At 41.1% G+C, this 20,131-nt stretch overlaps 1 protein-coding gene across 32 annotated transcripts in view; it reads left to right on the forward strand.

The window, feature by feature from the left end:
* LOC101465246 (protocadherin alpha-C2) overlaps positions 1-20,131 on the forward strand; it is a 208,585-nt gene that overhangs the window by 114,742 nt on the left and 73,712 nt on the right. The window contains exon 1 of one of the 32 annotated variants that reach the window (XM_076873705.1): positions 499-3,016. The exons of 28 other annotated variants lie outside the window; for them this stretch is intronic. In XM_076873705.1, coding sequence (XP_076729820.1) covers positions 638-3,016 — 2,379 coding nt within the window. In that variant the 5' untranslated portion in view covers positions 499-637. Of the gene's footprint in view, positions 1-498; positions 3,017-3,852; positions 6,358-6,859; positions 9,482-13,988; positions 16,577-20,131 lie in introns of those variants that run through there. 3 more of the 32 variants (XM_076873688.1, XM_076873693.1, XM_076873702.1) reach the window with 3 other exon arrangements.

Genomic DNA, 20,131 nt, shown 5'->3' on the forward strand with positions numbered 1-20,131 from the left:
GGTGCTCAACGTATGTGTCCTTGTCGGGTTCACGTGCACGGTTAAGGATGTGTTTTGACATATTTAGTAGACGTTAAACAACGTATCACAACATCGATAACGTTTTTAAACATACCCCTATATATTTAACATTTGTGCTCGCTTCTCTCTTCACTTTAAACAAACAAGTGTATTTGCCCGATTATTTTTTAAATTTAGCATTTAAAATATCACATACCTTAACATCTTTCCATAATAAAATGTTAATTGTAATCATCCGTTTAACTGATGAACTATTATTTCTAACCTTTAATCTAGTGATTTATACTACTCTTTTTAAACACTAGGAATATACAGTGCACCATTGTCCGCTGGTTTTGCTGACGTGTAATGTAGTTAGAGCAAGTGACCACGTAGGGACGGTACAGACCGTCACATTTAGACGTTCTGGTCGATGACTTCGGGCCCCTCCCATCCTACGTTCAGCAAATGATGCATTTGTGTGCTTTGTTACAAAGAGAGCTCGGAAGAGAACGAACGGTGGTCTTTATTTGAGAAGATAGAGAAGATTGCTTTGGAATAATTATACATTCATTTCCATTTATTGGTTGCTGTAACATATTATCTGGAGTATTGTGCCTTCGCCTGCTGTGTAAATATGCTTTTACCGTATAGAAGAAGCTTTCTGTGGATTAATCTGTTATTCGTGCTGCTGGATTGTTATTGGGAAACGGTTTGTGGGCAGCTCTCTTTCTCCGTCTCAGAGGAGGTGAATCTGGGGACTGTTGTCGGAAATGTCGCGAAAGATCTGAACATCAATGTCCAGGATTTGGAGCCCCGCATGTTTCAGATCGTTGCTGGATCGAAGAAAAAATATTTCGAGGTAAATCTAAAAACTGGAGCCCTCTATGTTAACGAGAGAATAGATCGAGAGGAGCTTTGTGGTAATGACGCCAAATGTTCACTAATTGCAGAAGCTGTTATTAATAATCCACTGAAACTGTACCGTATAGAAATAAATGTTTTGGATGTGAATGACAATTCACCCTCATTTCTCAGCACATCCCAGACAATTAATATTACCGAGAACACAGCGGTAGGAACAAAATTTCTGCTGAAACGAGCTCACGATGGAGACGTTGGAAAAAACTCTATAAATGCCTACAAACTGAGTCAAAATGAACATTTCTCTCTAAATACACTTAAAGGGGGTAGCATAACAGTCGAATTGGTGCTTCAGAAAGTTTTAGACAGAGAAAAACAATCTGTGATCAAACTCATACTAATTGCAATTGATGGTGGAACACCTCCTAAATCTGGAAGTATGACCATTATAGTAAATGTCTTAGACATTAATGATAATCCTCCTGTATTTAGTCAAATGCTGTATAAAGTCAGCATACATGAGAATGTGAATATTGGCACATCAATAATCACACTAAATGCGACTGATTTAGATGATGGAAAAAATGGGCAAATATCGTATTATTTTATGGAAATAGACGAAGGAAAACAAACAGATGTGTTTTCTATAGATGAACAAACAGGGACTGTAACAAATAAAAGGAATATTGACTTTGAAGAAAATAATGCTTTTGAACTTCGAGTAAAAGCCAGTGATGGAGCTTCCTCGCCTATGAGTTCGCATGCTAAATTACTGATTGAAGTATTAGACGTTAATGACAACGCACCTGAAATTTCAGTCACATCACTGTTGAACACTGTTAAAGAGGACGCATCACTTGGCACAGCCATTGCTCTTGTTTCAGTATTTGATAAAGATGGAGGGAAAAATGGGATGGTGATATGTAAAATTTCTAATAATGTTCCTTTTAAATTGGAGTCAAATTATAAGAATTCATATTCATTAGTTGTGGACAGTCCTCTTGACCGAGAGACTGCACCTCAGTACAACATCAGCATCACTGCTACTGATGAGGGCAGCCCACCACTCTCCAACACAAGTGTTATAACTGTTCATGTGTCAGATGTAAATGACAACAAACCTCAGTTTTCAGAAAGTGTGATCAACATCTACGTGAAAGAAAACAGTCCAGTAGGAGCAGTTATTAAAACTCTGACTGCAACTGATGCAGACATTGATCGAAATAGTCAGGTGAGCTATTCCTTTTTACAAAGCAGCAGTGACTCAGTGCCACTATCTACATTATTAAACATCAACTCAGAGACTGGTGATATAATCAGTCTTCAGTCTTTTAACTATGAGGAGTTAAAAACATTCCAATTTAAAGTTCAGGCCACAGACTCTGGTGTTCCTCCACTCAGCAGCAACGTGACTGTTAACGTTTTAATCCTGGATGAAAATGACAACAGTCCCACGATTCTCACGCCATATTCTGAGCATGGCTCCGTTAACAGTGAGAGCATCCCCTATTCTGCTGAAGCGGGATACTTTGTGGCAAAGATCAGGGCTGTAGACGCAGACTCTGGATACAATGCGCTGCTTTCTTATCACCTGTCTGAGCCCAAAGGAAACAACTTGTTCAGGATTGGAACCAGCACCGGGGAGATCAGGACTAAGAGGAGATTGAGTGACAATGACCTCAAAACTCACCCCTTGGTGGTCTTGGTCTCTGATAACGGAGAACCCTCCCTGTCAGCTACTGTGTCTATTGATGTGGTGGTGGTTGAAAGCACGGCTGAAATCCAGACTCCGTTCAGACATGTGCCTGTAAAGGAGGACAGCTTCTCGGATTTGAACCTGTATCTGCTGATCGCCATTGTGTCGGTGTCCGTCATCTTTCTGCTCAGCCTCATCACTTTAATAGCAGTCAGATGTCACAGGACAGACGGTACTTTCAGCAGGTACAGCGCCCCCATGATCACCACCCACCCTGACGGGAGCTGGTCTTACTCTAAAGCTACTCAGCAGTATGACGTGTGTTTCAGCTCAGACACGCTCAAGAGTGACGTAGTTGTCTTCCCCGCCCCGTTTCCACCTGTAGATGACGAACTTATCAGTATTAACGGAGGAGACACTTTTACCAGGACTCAGACTTTGCCTAACAAAGAAAAGGTAAGAACACAGTGTTTATAACAGCTTACAATTTTACATAAAAGAAGCGCGTCATCTTACACTGAACTCGTCTACATGTGGTTAATTTCTCCTGCTTTCAAAGTTTACCCTTTGCAACTGTCCGCAGCTTTAAGCCAGTCTTTTCCATTTAAATACTCGCTGTTTAAATGCCGCAGAAGAGAAGCCAGTATGCGGATAAGGAGCTTTTGGTGGTTTTGTTTAAAATTAATATAATCACTGCAAGTGAGAATATTTATTTGATTTTCCTTTCAGATTGTTTCATATATATTTGCGTAGTTCATTATTGTTTTAGGGTTCGTTTCCTTCTTGTTTGCGTTTATTTTTTCGTTCATCGTTGCCTTGTTGCTCTTTGACAGTCATTTCACTCGATGTTGTAATAACTCAGATTTTGCTTGTGTCCTTACAATTTCTTTCAATATACCCTTTGCATATACCTAAAACACAGCGACATTTTGTGAATACGCCGTTTTTGACACACCGCAATGGGTTTCACGCCTTAGGTGGTATATTTCAGTTAAAGGCTGAAACAAGCGAAAAACAAACAAATATATTCTAAAATTAAAACAAATAAATAAGACAGTGTTACACACTAACAATATAAACAGTGTTTTATTTTCCTAACAAATCAACCAGATGTTTTCTGGTTCTGTAAAACTGGACTGATGATATTTATTTTATTTTCCCTTGGTTTCTGTTGTAATTGGTGTATAGAGCCATAAGAGGGCGGTGTAGACCATAAATCAGAGACATAAGTCCCGAGGCCCCTCCCAGATTGATAACGTAATGATGTCTTGTTGGGCTGTGACACAAAGAAACAGAAGCACGGAGAAAGGCTCGAGCATGATCTGCGCTGAGGATGAAGCAGAAGAAAATTGATAACATTTCCTGTCAATATTTGGCATAAACGGGACCCGTTTAAAGTTGGTTTGATGTCATTTTGGATTATGGCTTCAATTAACACAAGTCCTGCGGTGATATACTTGTTTTTTGTCCTGCTGGATTTTTATTCGGAAACGGCGTCCGGGCAGCTCTCGTACTCGATATCAGAAGAGGTGAATCGAGGGACTTCTGTAGGAAACATAGCCAAGGATCTAAACCTAGATGTCCATGAGCTGGAGCCTCGCATGTTTCAGATCGTTAGCGGATCAAAGAGAAAATATTTCGAGGTAAATCTAAAGACGGGCGTTCTCTTTGTCAGTGATAGGATAGACAGAGAGGAGCTCTGTGGAAAGGCCATGAAATGCACACAGAGCGTGGAGGCTGTGATAAATGCCCCACTCAAGCTATATCGCTTAGAAATAAATATTCTAGATGTTAATGATAATTATCCAGCTTTCAGTACTGACTCGCAAAGTATTGAAATAGCAGAAAGCACATTACCCGGGACTAAATTTTTTGTATTGTCAGCCTTTGATGCCGATGTGGGGAAAAATGGCATCAGTATGTACAAATTAAGTGCAAATGAACACTTTTCATTGGCAGTGAATAAAGGAGAGAGCGTATCTGCTGAACTAGTCCTCCAGAAACCTTTAGACCGAGAAAAACAACCAGTAATAAGACTCACGCTGACTGCTGTAGACGGCGGAACACCACCGAAATCCGGAACCTCACAGTTAATAATCAATATCTTAGACAATAATGATAACGTCCCAATATTTACCAAACCACTGTATAAAACAAGTGTCACTGAAAACACGCCGCCAGGCACATCAGTGATAACTGTGACGGCGACGGACAGTGATGAAGGGCCAAACGGGGAAATTTCATATTCACTAAGCAGCAAGGACCAAGACCATGTTCTCAATATATTTCAAATTGATGAGCACACGGGATTATTGACAGTCAAGGGGAAGATTGACTTTGAAGAGCACCCGGCTTTTGAAATCCGCGTGCAAGCTTCTGATAAAGGCTCTCCTCAAATGACAGCACAGTGCAAAGTATTAATAGAAGTAGTGGATTTAAATGACAATAGCCCTGAAATTTCTGTAACCACCCTCAGTAACACTGTAAAAGAGGATGCAAAAATAGGTACTGCTATTGCACTTGTGTCAGTTGTGGACAGAGATGGGGGTAAAAACGGAATAGTCCACTGTGATATTAAAAGTGAAAGCCCCTTTAAGTTACAAACGAATTATAAAAATTACTACACCTTGGTAGTAGATGGTCAGCTAGACAGAGAGAGTCATTCTCAATATAATATCACTATCACAGCTAAAGACGATGGAATCCCAGCTCTCACAAGTACGAAGGATTTTAATGTTTATGTTTCAGATGTCAATGACAACCCCCCTAAGTTTTCAGACACTGTGTTCAATGTATATTTAAAAGAAAACAGTCCACTGGGAGCTACTCTGCAACGAGTATCTGCACTGGATGTAGATATTGATCAAAATGGACAGGTAACCTATTCCATTGTTGAGAGTAAAAGTAACTCCTTGCCAATCTCGACAATGGTAAATGTAAACTCTAAGACTGGAGATATAATCAGTCTGCAGTCTTTTAACTATGAGGAGTTAAAAACGTTCCAGTTTGAAGTTCAGGCCACAGACTCTGGTGTTCCTCCACTCAGCAGCAACGTGACTGTTAACGTTTTAATCCTGGATGAAAATGACAACAGTCCCACGATTCTCACGCCATATTCTGAGCACGGCTCCGTTAACAGTGAGAACATCCCCTATTCTGCTGAAGCGGGATACTTTGTAGCAAAGATCAGGGCTGTAGACGCAGACTCTGGATACAATGCGCTGCTTTCTTATCACCTGTCTGAGCCCAAAGGAAACAACCTGTTCAGGATCGGAACCAGCACCGGGGAGATCAGGACTAGGAGGAGAATGAGTGACAATGACCTCAAAACTCACCCCTTGGTGGTCTTGGTCTCTGATAACGGAGAACTCTCCCTGTCAGCTACTGTGTCTGTTGATGTGGTGGTGGTTGAAAGCACGGCTGAAATCCAGACTCCGTTCAGACATGTGCCTGTAAAGGAGGACAGCTTCTCGGATTTGAACCTGTATCTGCTGATCGCCATTGTGTCGGTGTCCGTCATCTTTCTGCTCAGCCTCATCACTTTAATAGCAGTCAGATGCCACAGGACAGACGGCACTTTCAGCAGGTACAGCGCCCCCATGATCACCACCCACCCTGACGGGAGCTGGTCTTACTCTAAAGCTACTCAGCAGTATGACGTGTGTTTCAGCTCAGACACGCTCAAGAGTGACGTAGTAGTTTTCCCCGCCTCGTTTCCACCTGTAGATGGAGAACTGATCAGTATTAACGGAGGAGACACTTTTACCAGGACTCAGACTTTACCTAACAAAGATAAGGTGAGTCCATAAAATCTACAGATCCCTTTTCTTGGTCCTGATTGCATCAGTTTCCATAGCGTGATGCTTTTCAGTTACTGTTTTTAACAGAAAATATTTAACAACTGACTTAGGAGTGGTCTTGACTGTTTCATTATTTTTTTAATCACTGTTGTTAGAAATTCTGTACCTTTAAATTCATTTGTGCAACAGAAATGTGCGAAATATTATACCTTTGCTCCATTATTTTTGTCTGATTTTATATTTTACTATTCATCATACTTTAGCTACTTTCCTTTAACTACACAGCCTATAGTCTCTTCCATCCAGATGAAAAGTCAAACGGTGCTCTCCGTGGTCCTGAAACGACAACTAGTTTAGTTTCGCGATCATCTCATTGATTGAGCATCTGGGCTTTCTCTGGGTTGTCTCTTTGTAAGCTGTAATGCACTCTTAACTATCTTTGTATCACAGAAAGAAAAATTATATCAATTTTGTTCTTTTTCATGAGCCAGTACGTGTGGATAATCACAGTCACCACAAGGAGACGGTATAGACCGTAACACGACAGCTTCCGTTTTGTGTTTAACGCTCCTCCCAGAGACAGTCCACACGGTGTTGTAACAAAGAGAGTAGTAGGTGTGGGTACATTGCGACAGCCACCCGTCTGGTCTGAAAATTGGTGGTATATATACTACATTTGTTCGAATTTTTTATAGGAATTTCAAATTCGAATGTATGCCGTGTTGTGCTGAACGGAATTATGCCTTTATCGTGTCGCAACTGCTTTTCGTTGATATACTTAATACTTCTGATACTGGATTATTGTTGTAATGAAGCGTCTGGGCAGCTCTCTTACTCCGTCTCAGAGGAGGTAAACTCGGGAACAGTTGTTGGAAATATTGCCAAGGATTTACATTTAAACATACCGGATTTGGAGACCCGTATGTTCAGGATTGTTGGAGGATCTAAAAGAAAATATTTCGAGGTAAATACGAAGACTGGAGTCCTCTACGTGAATGAGAGAATAGACAGAGAGAAGCTCTGCGGGAAAGCTGTGAGATGTGCCGTAACTGTCGAGGCTGTGATAAATGAACCTTTAATGCTGTACCGTATAGAGATTAATATTCTTGATGTCAATGACAATTTTCCGCATTTCATTGCAAAATCACAGAATATAGACATTCCCGAAAGCACATTACCCGGGATAAAATTCCCCCTACTGCAGGCCTACGATGCAGATGTTGGAAAGAACGGCATCAACACATACAGGCTGAGCTCGAATGAACATTTTTCATTAGCAATAAGCAAATCAGGTGAGAGTATTTCGACTGAGCTAATGTTACAGAAAGTCTTAGACAGAGAAAAGGAACCTCTGATTAAGCTCACGTTAACAGCCTTAGATGATGGAAGTCCACCGAAGTCTGGAACATCAGATATTATGATTAATGTTTTAGACATTAATGATAACACACCAGTGTTTGCAAAGTCGCTGTATAAAGTGCGTGTGTTTGAAAACGTACCGATAGGCACTACAGTCCTGACTTTAAATGCTACAGATGCAGATGAAGGAACAAACAAAGAAATCATATATACACTTAGCACAAAGGAGCAGGACCACGTGCTGCAGATTTTTAAAATCGATCCGAACACGGGCACACTGACGGTGGAAGGAAATGTGGATTTTGAGGAACACCCAGTCTTTGAGATTCGTGCACAGGCCAGTGATAAAGGCCAACCTCCGATGTCCGCTCATTGTAAGGTGCTGGTTGACGTGTTGGACCTAAACGACAATGCGCCTGAGATTTTTGTGACGTCACTACTGAATACTGTGAAGGAAGATGCAAAAGCAGGCACCGCTGTTGCACTTGTTTCAGTGGTAGACAAAGATGGCGGTAAGAACGGTGAAGTGCATTGTACTGTAGATGAAGATGCTCCCTTTAAATTGGAAGCAAACTATAAAAATTATTACTCATTGATAGTGGTTGCCCCCTTAGACCGAGAGACGGTCTCTAGCTACGACGTCACCATAATAGCAAGCGATGGCGGTAGTCCCCCGCTCTCAAACACCATTATTGTCCCTATTCAAGTTTCTGATGTTAATGATAACGCGCCTCAGTTCTCGTCATCGATACTTAACATTTATGTTAAAGAAAACTGTCACGTGGGGACAATTCTTAAAACGGTAACCGCCTTTGATGCAGATATGAACAAAAATGGTGAAGTGACTTACAGTTTTATGGAAAGCAAAATTAACTCAGTCGCACTATCTACATTATTAAACATCAACTCAGAGACTGGGGATATAATCAGCCTGCAGTCTTTTAACTATGAGGAGTTAAAAACATTCCAGTTTAAAGTTCAGGCCACAGACTCTGGTGTTCCTCCACTCAGCAGTAACGTCACTGTTAACGTTTTAATCCTGGATGAAAATGACAACAGTCCCACGATTCTCACGCCATATTCTGAGCACGGCTCCGTTAACAGTGAGAGCATCCCCTATTCTGCTGAAGCGGGATACTTTGTGGCAAAGATCAGGGCTGTAGACGCAGACTCTGGATACAATGCGCTGCTCTCTTATCACCTGTCTGAGCCCAAAGGAAACAACTTGTTCAGGATCGGAACCAGCACCGGGGAGATCAGGACTAGGAGGAGAATGAGTGACAATGACCTCAAAACTCACCCCTTGGTGGTCTTGGTCTCTGATAACGGAGAACCCTCCCTGTCAGCTACTGTGTCGATCGATGTGGTGGTGGTTGAAAGCACGGCTGAAATCCAGACTCCGTTCAGACATGTGCCTGTAAAGGAGGACAGCTTCTCGGATTTGAACCTGTATCTGCTGATTGCCATTGTGTCGGTGTCCGTCATCTTTCTGCTCAGCCTCATCACTTTAATAGCAGTCAGATGCCACAGGACAGACGGCACTTTCAGCAGGTACAGCGCCCCCATGATCACCACCCACCCTGACGGGAGCTGGTCTTACTCTAAAGCTACTCAGCAGTATGACGTGTGTTTCAGCTCAGACACGCTCAAGAGTGACGTAGTGGTCTTCCCCGCCCCGTTTCCACCTGTAGATGGAGAACTGATCAGTATTAACGAAGGAGACACTTTTACCAGGACTCAGACTTTACCTAACAAAGAAAAGGTAAGCATATGGATGAATTAAGTATTTCTAATTGCGCATCTTGTGTGATGGGTGTAAATTAACGGTCAATGGATAAAGTTTTCTTAAGCTATCTAATTTTTGGTCTATCCTGCCCAAGTAGGGAAAAAAACTGCAATTTGACTTAAATACAGAAATACTACGAGTGTAGTACCTTGGAATAAACTGTAACTAGCTCTGGTTTCTTGTGATGCTTTTCCCATCTAAATAAGTGGTGCATGATGGATCATATTTTTTTCCTTGCAAATTTCAGAACACTTGGGGATTTGGTGCATCCAACTGTCTTGTGGGGTTTGGAACACGGCAGTCTTCAACGTAGCACAGTAGAATAAAACTCTACTTTTAATGTCTTACATTGGATTTTTAAATCCAATTTAAATTTAAATTTAAAATTTTTTTGTGTAGCCAGAGTGACGTTCTAACTGAGAACGGTAAGGAGCATCGAGAAATCATGCATGTTACTCCCAGAAACGTGTGGAATACATGTTAATTAATGAATTTTTCAATCAGCAAATAATGAGGCAGATGTGCTTTTTTGCATTCATGTAGAGTATTTTCAGATTAAATCGCAATTTTTATATTCAGTATCCCTGGACTTTGTGTGTGATAGGACTCCATAGACGTGAAAAAAGACTGATCTGATGAACCCTGAAAAACGAAAAAAAAAAAGTTTATCGATTTTTTTTGTGTCGGAAATTGTCTTCGAATTTCAAAGCTCTTTAGTGCAGGAAAATCGCTCAGCAGTTTTCTTTAGTTAGCTTTAGTGTGAAAACACCTTCCTGAAAAATGAGTGGAATGACATGCGGTCACAATGTTGGTGAATGTGGTGAATGTTTCAGCGTAAAAGCAGTAGGACTGGCATCTAAACTGCTGTAGAACTGAAGTGTAATGACATGCTGGAAGTTGAGTGCAGTCCTTCCGATTGTCCACACGGGGACATTGTAGACCATCACATTTAAATTCTCTCTGTAGGGTCTCGGTGCTCCTCCCAGATTCAGAGGATGATGATGTCTCTCAGGCGATTCAGACAAAGAGATTTAGAGGGCGAACGAGAACGGGAATGAACACTGATTATGTTTATAGGAAATATGCCAGAATAAACGTGGGCGCCTTTGGTTTTTTATAAGGTTTGATTGTTTCATGATAAACGCCGTGACTATTTTACACCTTTTCTTGTTGAATGTAATTATGACTGGATCCGGCAGATCGAGCTGTGTGTGGATATATCTCGTCTTCGTGCTGCTGGATTGTTACTCTGAAACGGTTTCTGGGCAGCTCTCTTACTCCGTCTCAGAGGAGGTGAATCTGGGGACTGTTGTCGGAAATGTCGCGAAAGATCTGAGCATCAATGTCCAGGATTTGGAGCCCCGCATGTTTCAGATCGTTGCTGGATCAAAGAGGAAATATTTCGAGGTAAATCTAAAAACTGGAGCCCTCTATGTTAACGAGAGAATAGATCGAGAGGAGCTTTGCGGTGATGAGCCCAAATGCTCACTCAGTGTAGAAGCTGTTATTAATAACCCTCTGAAACTGTATCGTATTGAAATTATTATTTTAGATGTGAATGATAATTCCCCTTCATTTGAAAGCACGTCACAAGAAATCGACATTTCTGAGAACACAGCGGAAGGAATGAAATTTCCTCTGCATCAAGCACACGATGCAGACGTGGGAAAAAATTCTGTAAATACCTACAAGCTGAGTCAAAATGAACATTTTTCATTGACTACACATAAAGAAGAGGGTGTAACTCCTGAGTTGGTGCTTCAGAGAGTTTTAGACAGAGAAAAACAGTCTATGATTAAGCTCACACTGGCTGCCATCGATGGAGGAACACCTGCTAAATCCGGAAGTATGACTATAATAATCAATGTGTTAGATATTAATGACAATCCTCCGATTTTCAGCCAAAGGTTGTATAAAGCCAGGGTCTACGAAAATGTTAAAATAGGCACATCAATAATAACACTGAATGCCACTGATTTAGATGAAGGACAAAATGGAAAGGTGATTTATTTATTCAGCAAAGTTGGTCGTGGGAAACCAATAGATGTGTTTTCTATAAATGAACAAACAGGGACTGTAACGAGCAAAAGGAATATTGATTTTGAAGAAAATAATGCTTTTGAACTTCAAGTACAAGCCAGTGATGGAGCTTCCTCGCCTATGAGTTCGCATGCTAAATTACTGGTTGAAGTATTAGACGTTAATGACAATGCACCTGAAATTTCAGTCACATCACTGTTGAACACTGTTAAAGAGGACGCATCACTTGGCACAGCTATTGCTCTTGTTTCAGTATTTGATAAAGATGGAGGTAAAAATGGGATGGTGACATGTAAAATTTCTAATAATGTTCCTTTTAAATTGGAGTCAAATTATAAGAATTCATATTCATTAGTTGTGGACGGTCCTCTTGACCGAGAGACTGCACCTCAGTACAACATCAGCATCACTGCTACTGATGAGGGCAGCCCACCACTCTCCAACACAAGTGTTATAACTGTTCATGTGTCAGATGTAAATGACAACAAACCTCAGTTTTCAGAAAGTGTGATCAACATCTACGTGAAAGAAAACAGTCCAGTAGGAGCAGTTATTAAAACAGTGACAGCAGCTGATGCAGATATTGATCGAAATAGTCAGGTGAGCTATTCCTTTTTACAAAGCAGCAGTGACTCAGTGCCACTATCTACATTATTAAACATTAACTCAGAGACTGGTGATATAATCAGCCTGCAGTCTTTTAACTATGAGGAGTTAAAAAGTTTCAACTTTAAAGTTCAGGCCACAGACTCTGGTGTTCCTCCGCTCAGCAGTAACGTCACTGTCAACGTTTTAATCCTGGATGAAAATGACAACAGTCCCACGATTCTCACACCATATTCTGAGGACGGCTCCGTTAACAGTGAGAACATCCCCTATTCTGCCGAAGCGGGATACTTTGTGGCAAAGATCAGGGCTGTAGATGCAGACTCTGGATACAATGCGCTGCTTTCTTATCACCTGTCTGAGCCCAAAGGAAACAACTTGTTCAGGATCGGAACCAGCAGCGGGGAGATCAGGACTAAGAGGAGAATGAGTGACAATGACCTCAAAACTCACCCCTTGGTGGTCTTGGTCTCTGATAACGGAGAACCCTCCCTGTCAGCTACTGTGTCGATCGATGTGGTGGTGGTTGAAAGCACGGCTGAAATCCAGACTCAGTTCAGACATGTGCCTGTAAAGGAGGACAGCTTCTCGGATTTGAACCTGTACCTGCTGATCGCCATTGTGTCGGTGTCCGTCATCTTTCTGCTCAGCCTCATCACTTTAATAGCAGTCAGATGCCACAGGACAGACGGCACTTTCAGCAGGTACAGCGCCCCCATGATCACCACCCACCCTGACGGGAGCTGGTCTTACTCTAAAGCTACTCAGCAGTATGACGTGTGTTTCAGCTCAGACACACTCAAGAGTGACGTGGTGGTCTTCCCCGCCCCGTTTCCACCTGTAGATGCAGAACTGATCAGTATTAACGGAGGAGACACTTTTACCATGACTCAGACTTTACCTAACAAAGAAAAGGTGAGTCCATGAAATTTTTAAATACTTGGACTTTGTCATTGCTCGTCATTACAGTTTCAATGGTCCTTTTTTTTTCTTATCTTAGCCGTGGTGTATCTAGTGATTTAAACAAGAAATGTCAGATGCTGTGTATTTGATGATGAGTTCTCATCTAAATCACAGCTGTCTATCTGTTAGATATTTCAACGTGTAGTTCACCATTTGTGGTCCTGTGTTTTTTCCTTTTTCTTTTTTTCTTGAAGATCTTAGGATATGTGTGTACTTTGACTGATAAATTGACACATATCTTGTGCAGTGTACTAAAGGTTATCATTGCTCTTCAAGGTTGAGTTGTGATTTACATATTCAATTGAGCATTTTGAATAAAAAAAATTCAGTTATTTGATTTAATTAAAGAAAATATAGAGAAAATATTAACGAATACTGAATGTGTATAAAAATGCAACGTTTTTGTTTGTGTCATTTTTAAAAGGGAGAATATGCTAATGTGGGCTTTCTCCATTTTTATGTCTAAATTAAACTGGTTTTGTAACGTGAAAATCACTCACAATGTAGCTGTGATGATGCTCTAATAAACACAGAAACATTCAAATTAGGAAAAGAATATAGAAAAAAAGTGTTCGGATGATTAATTAATATCCCTCTTTAATTTTTTTTGTTGTTTGTTTGTTTGTTTGTTTTTTAAAATCTCCTTAATCGCAATAAGACGGTTCATTTTTTACCTTTACTTCTAAGTTAGCTTCCAATAGAAATAGTATTCATAAAAACACAGAATACCAGAATGGCATATATAATCATGATGGCAACGTCTTACACTGGGGTTAATATTTGACTGTTCGTTTATGAGGGTCAAGTGTATTAAGACGTTTGATAATGTGGGTAGTTCTCGCAAATGTCCACACGGGGACATTGCAGACTTTTCCATTTAAGCTTCCTCTTTGAATGCCTCGGGGCTCCTCCCAGATTCAAATGACGATTATGTTTATCAGGCAATTCAGACAAAGAGAATCAGAGGGCGAAAGAGAACGGTACGAGAAACGCTGATATTCTGCCATAGACCTATTGATTTTTTTCTGTTTATGCCGTTACACACCGTGTCAATTTTTATGCTTTTTCTTGTTGAACATAATTATGACTGGACCGAGCAGATCGAGCTGTGTGTGGATATATCTCGTCTTCGTGCTGCTGGATTGTTACTCTGAAACGGTTTCTGGGCAGCTCTCTTACTCCGTCTCAGAGGAGGTGAATCTGGGGACTGTTGTCGGAAATGTCGCGAAAGATTTGAGCATTAGTATCCAGGATTTGGAGCCCCGCATGTGTCAGATCGTTGCTGGATCAAAGAAAAAATATTTCGAGGTAAATCTAAAAACTGGAGCCCTCTATGTTAACGAGAGAATAGATCGAGAGGAGCTTTGCGGTGATGAGCCCAAATGCTCACTCAGTGTAGAAGCTGTTATTAATAACCCTCTGAAACTGTACCGTATTGAACTGTTAATATTAGATGTCAACGATAATTCCCCTTCATTTGAACGCACGTCGCAGGTAATCAACGTAACTGAGAACACGGCAGTAGGGGCAAAATTTCCTCTGCATCAAGCTAACGATGCGGACAGTGGGAAAAATTCCGTAAATACCTACAAGCTGAGTCAAAATGAATATTTTTCATTGACTACACATAAAGAAGAAGGTGTAACTCCTGAGTTGGTGCTTCAGACAGTTTTAGACAGAGAAAAGCAGTCTGTGATTAAGCTCGCACTGACTGCCATCGATGGAGGAACACCTGCTAAATCCGGAAGCATGACTATAATAATCAATGTGTTAGATATTAATGACAATCCTCCGATTTTCAGCCAAAGGTTGTATAAAGCCAGAGTCTACGAAAATGTTAAAATAGGCACATCAATAATTACACTGAATGCCACTGATTTAGATGAAGGACAGAATGGAAAGGTGATTTATTTATTCAGTGAAGTCAGTCAGGGGAAAAAAACTAATTTGTTTTCTATAGACAAACAAACAGGAACTGTAACGAGTACAAGGAATATTGATTTTGAAGAAAATAATGCTTTTGAACTTCGAGTGCAAGCCTTTGACAGCGCAGTTTTTCCCATGAGTTCACATGCTAAATTACTGGTTGAAGTATTAGACGTTAATGACAACGCACCTGAAATTTCAGTCACATCACTGTTGAACACTGTTAAAGAGGACGCATCAGTTGACACAGCCATTGCTCTTGTTTCAGTATTTGATAAAGATGGAGGTAAAAATGGGATGGTGACATGTAAAATTTCTAATAATGTTCCTTTTAAATTGGAGTCAAATTATAAGAATTCATATTCATTAGTTGTGGACAGTCCTCTTGACCGAGAGACTGCACCTCAGTACAACATCAGCATCACTGCTACTGATGAGGGCAGCCCACCACTCTCCAACACAAGTGTTATAACTGTTCATGTGTCAGATGTAAATGACAACAAACCTCAGTTTTCAGAAAGTGTGATCAACATCTACGTGAAAGAAAACAGTCCAGTAGGAGCAGTTATTAAAACAGTGACAGCAGTTGATGCAGACATTGATCGAAATAGTCAGGTGAGTTACTCTTTTTTACAAAGCAACAGTGACTCAGTGCCACTATCTACATTATTAAACATCAACTCAGAGACTGGTGATATAATCAGCCTTCAGTCTTTTAACTATGAGGAGTTAAAAACTTTCCAATTTAAAGTTCAGGCCACAGACTCTGGTGTTCCTCCGCTCAGCAGCAACGTGACTGTCAACATTTTTATCCTGGATGAAAATGACAACAGTCCCACGATTCTCGCACCATATTCTGAGGACAGCTCTGTAAACAGTGAGAGCATCCCCTATTCTGCTGAAGCGGGATACTTTGTGGCAAAGATCAGGGCTGTAGACGCAGACTCTGGATACAATGCGCTGCTTTCTTATCACCTGTCTGAGCCCAAAGGAAACAACTTGTTCAGGATCGGAACCAGCACCGGGGAGATCAGGACTAAGAGGAGAATGAGTGACAATGACCTCAAAACTCACCCCTTGGTGGTCTTGGTCTCTGATAACGGAGAACCCTCCCTGTCAGCTACAATGTCTATTGATGTGGTGGTGGTTGAAAGCACGGCTGAAATCCAGACTCAGTTCAGACATGTGCCTGTAAAGGAGGACAGCTTCTCGGATTTGAACCTGTATCTACTGATCACCATTGTGTCGGTGTCCGTCATCTTTCTGCTCAGCCTCATCACTTTAATAGCAGTCAGATGCCACAGGACAGACGGCACTTTCAGCAGGTACAGCGCCCCCATGATCACCACCCACCCTGATGGAAGCTGGTCTTACTCTAAAGCTACTCAGCAGTATGACGTGTGTTTCAGCTCAGACACACTCAAGAGTGACGTAGTGGTTTTCCCCGCCCCGTTTCCACCTGTAGATGGAGAACTGATCAGTATTAACGAAGGAGACACTTTTACCAGAACTCAGACTTTACCTACCAAAGAAAAGGTAAGGCTGAACCTTAGATAATGTAAGGTGAGCTGTAACATAAAATAAAAAATTTCTACTTCATGTTTTGATCAAAAATTTAGTTAATTTTCCATTTATTAATTTTATAGTGTATTCATATTTCATAGTTTTTGTATCTGTGTTTTATGTCAAAGGGTAAAAAAAAGTGTTACTGTAGAAATCTTTACGGTAAAAGCTTAGATATGAGCTATACAATATATTTTGAGGGTTTCTGGAGAAAACAAATAACTTTTAGCTTGTTGTCATTCAAATGGTCTGTAAGGGACTGTTCGCTGACATTTCCCCTGGGCTCTTTTTGCAGTCTTTAGAACATCTGGCCTTTGACATGATAATTTTGCCAACAATCACCAGTCATTTTGAAACAAATCACAGAAAAGTGAAATGTATCAAACAGTAACTAAACTCACTGTATACCTGAATATAAATGATCAAGATTTAAAATAAGCACTTCCATTTAACAAAACTTAGAGTCAGGTTTTGTGTTGTTTTGTTTTGTTTTTCAAGCAGCCTTGATATAAACTTTTGTTTGTAAATATACTTGTTATCCATTCACTTTTAAATTAAATTAATATACAATAATATATTTTTTCTTGGATTAAAGCTGTGGCTAGAAGTTAAAAAGGTTGAAAGCATAACAACAGAAATCACATTTTCAACTATGTCTATTTGTTGACTTATGAAGCCTGTTTATGTTATCATTTGTAATTTGTTTAGAAATAACCAAGGCTCGGTTCTGAAAGTCTTTTAACGGCGTGTCCCTTGGTATAAGGTCAAACAAATAAGGAGTGCCTACATCAACATAATGATACTCTCTCCATGGTTCTGAAATATGTGGCGATTACATTATACTGTACTATTAGGATCTCACAATATAAAGAAAGAAGGTGTGAGTGACTCGATTAAGAACAAGTCTTATTATTTCAAACACAACAGCAGGATTTGATTGCATTCATTCCTTAACTGTAGTTACTTAAAATGACCATGGGGCGACAGTCTAGACCGTAATACCGCCGGCTGATCGCTGATGGTTGAAGGCCCCTCCCACAATAGAAGGATCATTTTGTCTGTGCTTTGTTAGGATGAGAGGCAGGACGAAGTGGGGAGGCTTGAGAAAAATGCACTGGCATTTACTTTAGTCTCACAAAATACATTTCGCCGCCAAAAAGCGAAAAACAGACCGACATAAGGATCTATGTTGTATGGAATTATGTATCTGCCGAGAAGAAAGGCGTCCTTCGGGATATATCTAATGCTTGTTGTCTTGGAGTATAACTGGGGAGCGGTATCCACTCAGCTCTCATATTCCGTGTCTGAGGAGGTGAACCTGGGGACTTCCGTTGGAAATCTCGCCAAGGATCTGAACCTAAATGTACAGGATCTGGAGTCACGTATGTTTCAGATTGTTACTGGATCAAAAAGGAAGCATTTCGATGTAAATTTGAAGACAGGTTTTCTCTACGTGAGTGAGAGAATAGACAGGGAAGAGCTCTGCGCTAAAGCTACAAAATGCACAATAAACGTGGAGGCTGTGATAAACAATCCGCTGAAACTTTACCGTATTGAAGTCAATATTCTTGACGTAAACGATAACCCCCCGTCTTTCAGTGCCAAATCTCAAACTATAGACATTGCAGAGAGCGTGTTGCCGGGAGCTACGTTCCCTGTGCTGTCGGCTTACGACGCCGATGTGGGGGGAAATGGTGTTAACACTTACAAGCTGAACCAGAATGAACATTTTTCTTTAGCGGTGCACAAAGGGGACAGTGTTTCGGCAGAGATAGTTCTTCAGAGAGCGTTAGACCGAGAAAAGCAGGCTGTAATTAAACTCACACTGACGGCAATAGATGGAGGGACACCTATTAAATCAGGCACGTCAGAGATCATAATTAATGTGTTGGATATAAATGATAATATCCCAACTTTTAAAAAATCATTGTATAAAACAAGTATTAAAGAAAATGCACCATCAGGCACTACAGTAGTAACAGTGGCTGCAACTGATGCTGACGAGGGTGCAAACAACGACATCGTATATTTACTTAATTCGAAAGATCAGGATCATGTATTAGAAATCTTTGAAATTGATTTGGAAACAGGAATAATAACAGTTAAAGGAACTATTGACTATGAAACAAACCCTGCTTTTGAAATCCGTGTGCAGGCTACGGACAAAGGCCAACCTCCGCTAACAGCACAATGTAAAGTACTCGTAGAGGTGGTGGATCTAAATGACAATGCCCCCGACATCACCGTGACGTCACTGCTCAGTACACTTAAGGAGGACGCTGAAAGTGGCACTGCTATTGCACTTGTTTCGGTTCTCGACGAAGACGGGGGCAAAAACGGTGAAGTCAAATGCGAGATATTGAATTCGGTCCCCTTTAAATTGGAGACAAATTATAAAAATTATTATTCTTTGGTCATTGGTGGCGTTCTAGACAGGGAACTTGTGTCGCACTACAATATCACTATTAAAGCTACTGATGAAGGCAGTCCCCCTCTCTCTAGCACCAGTGTAGTTACTATTCAGGTTTCTGATGTAAATGATAACGCACCGTTGTTTGGAGACACTGTAATTAATATATATGTGGCAGAAAACAGTCCTGTCGGGACTGTTTTAAAAACTGTATGTGCAACTGACGCTGACGCTGGCGAAAACGGGCAGGTGAGATATTCATTAGTCAGTGATAACGCAGGGCCGCTCTCTACAATGATCAGCATTAACTCAGAGACTGGAGGCATAGTCACTCTACAACCTTTTAACTATGAGGAGTTGAAAATGTTTCAATTTAAAGTCCAGGCCACAGATTCTGGTGTTCCTCCGCTCAGCAGCAACGTGACTGTTAAGGTCTTAATTCTGGATGCAAATGATAATAATCCAACAATTCTCGCTCCTTACTCTCAGCACGGCTCCGTTAACAGTGAGAGCATCCCCTATTCTGCTGAAGCGGGATACTTTGTGGCAAAGATCAGGGCTGTAGACGCAGACTCTGGATACAATGCGCTGCTCTCTTATCACCTATCTGAGCCCAAAGGAAACAACTTGTTCAAGATCGGAACCAGCACCGGGGAGATCAGGACTAGGAGGAGATTGAGTGACAATGACCTCAAAACTCACCCCTTGGTGGTCTTGGTCTCTGATAACGGAGAACCCTCCCTGTCAGCTACTGTGTCTATTGATGTGGTGGTGGTTGAAAGCACGGCTGAAATCCAGACTCAGTTCAGACATGTGCCTGTAAAGGAGGACAGCTTCTCGGATTTGAACCTGTATCTGCTGATCGCCATTGTGTCGGTGTCCGTCATCTTTCTGCTCAGCCTCATCACTTTAATAGCAGTCAGATGCCACAGGACAGACGGCACCTTCAGCAGGTACAGCGCCCCCATGATCACCACCCACCCTGACGGGAGCTGGTCTTACTCTAAAGCTACTCAGCAGTATGACGTGTGTTTCAGCTCAGACACGCTCAAGAGTGACGTAGTGGTTTTCCCGGCCCAGTTTCCACCCGTAGACGCAGAACTGATCAGTATTAACGG

This window comes from Maylandia zebra, linkage group LG2 (assembly GCF_041146795.1).
Source record: "Maylandia zebra isolate NMK-2024a linkage group LG2, Mzebra_GT3a, whole genome shotgun sequence".
Classification (NCBI taxonomy): Eukaryota; Metazoa; Chordata; class Actinopteri; order Cichliformes; family Cichlidae; genus Maylandia; species Maylandia zebra.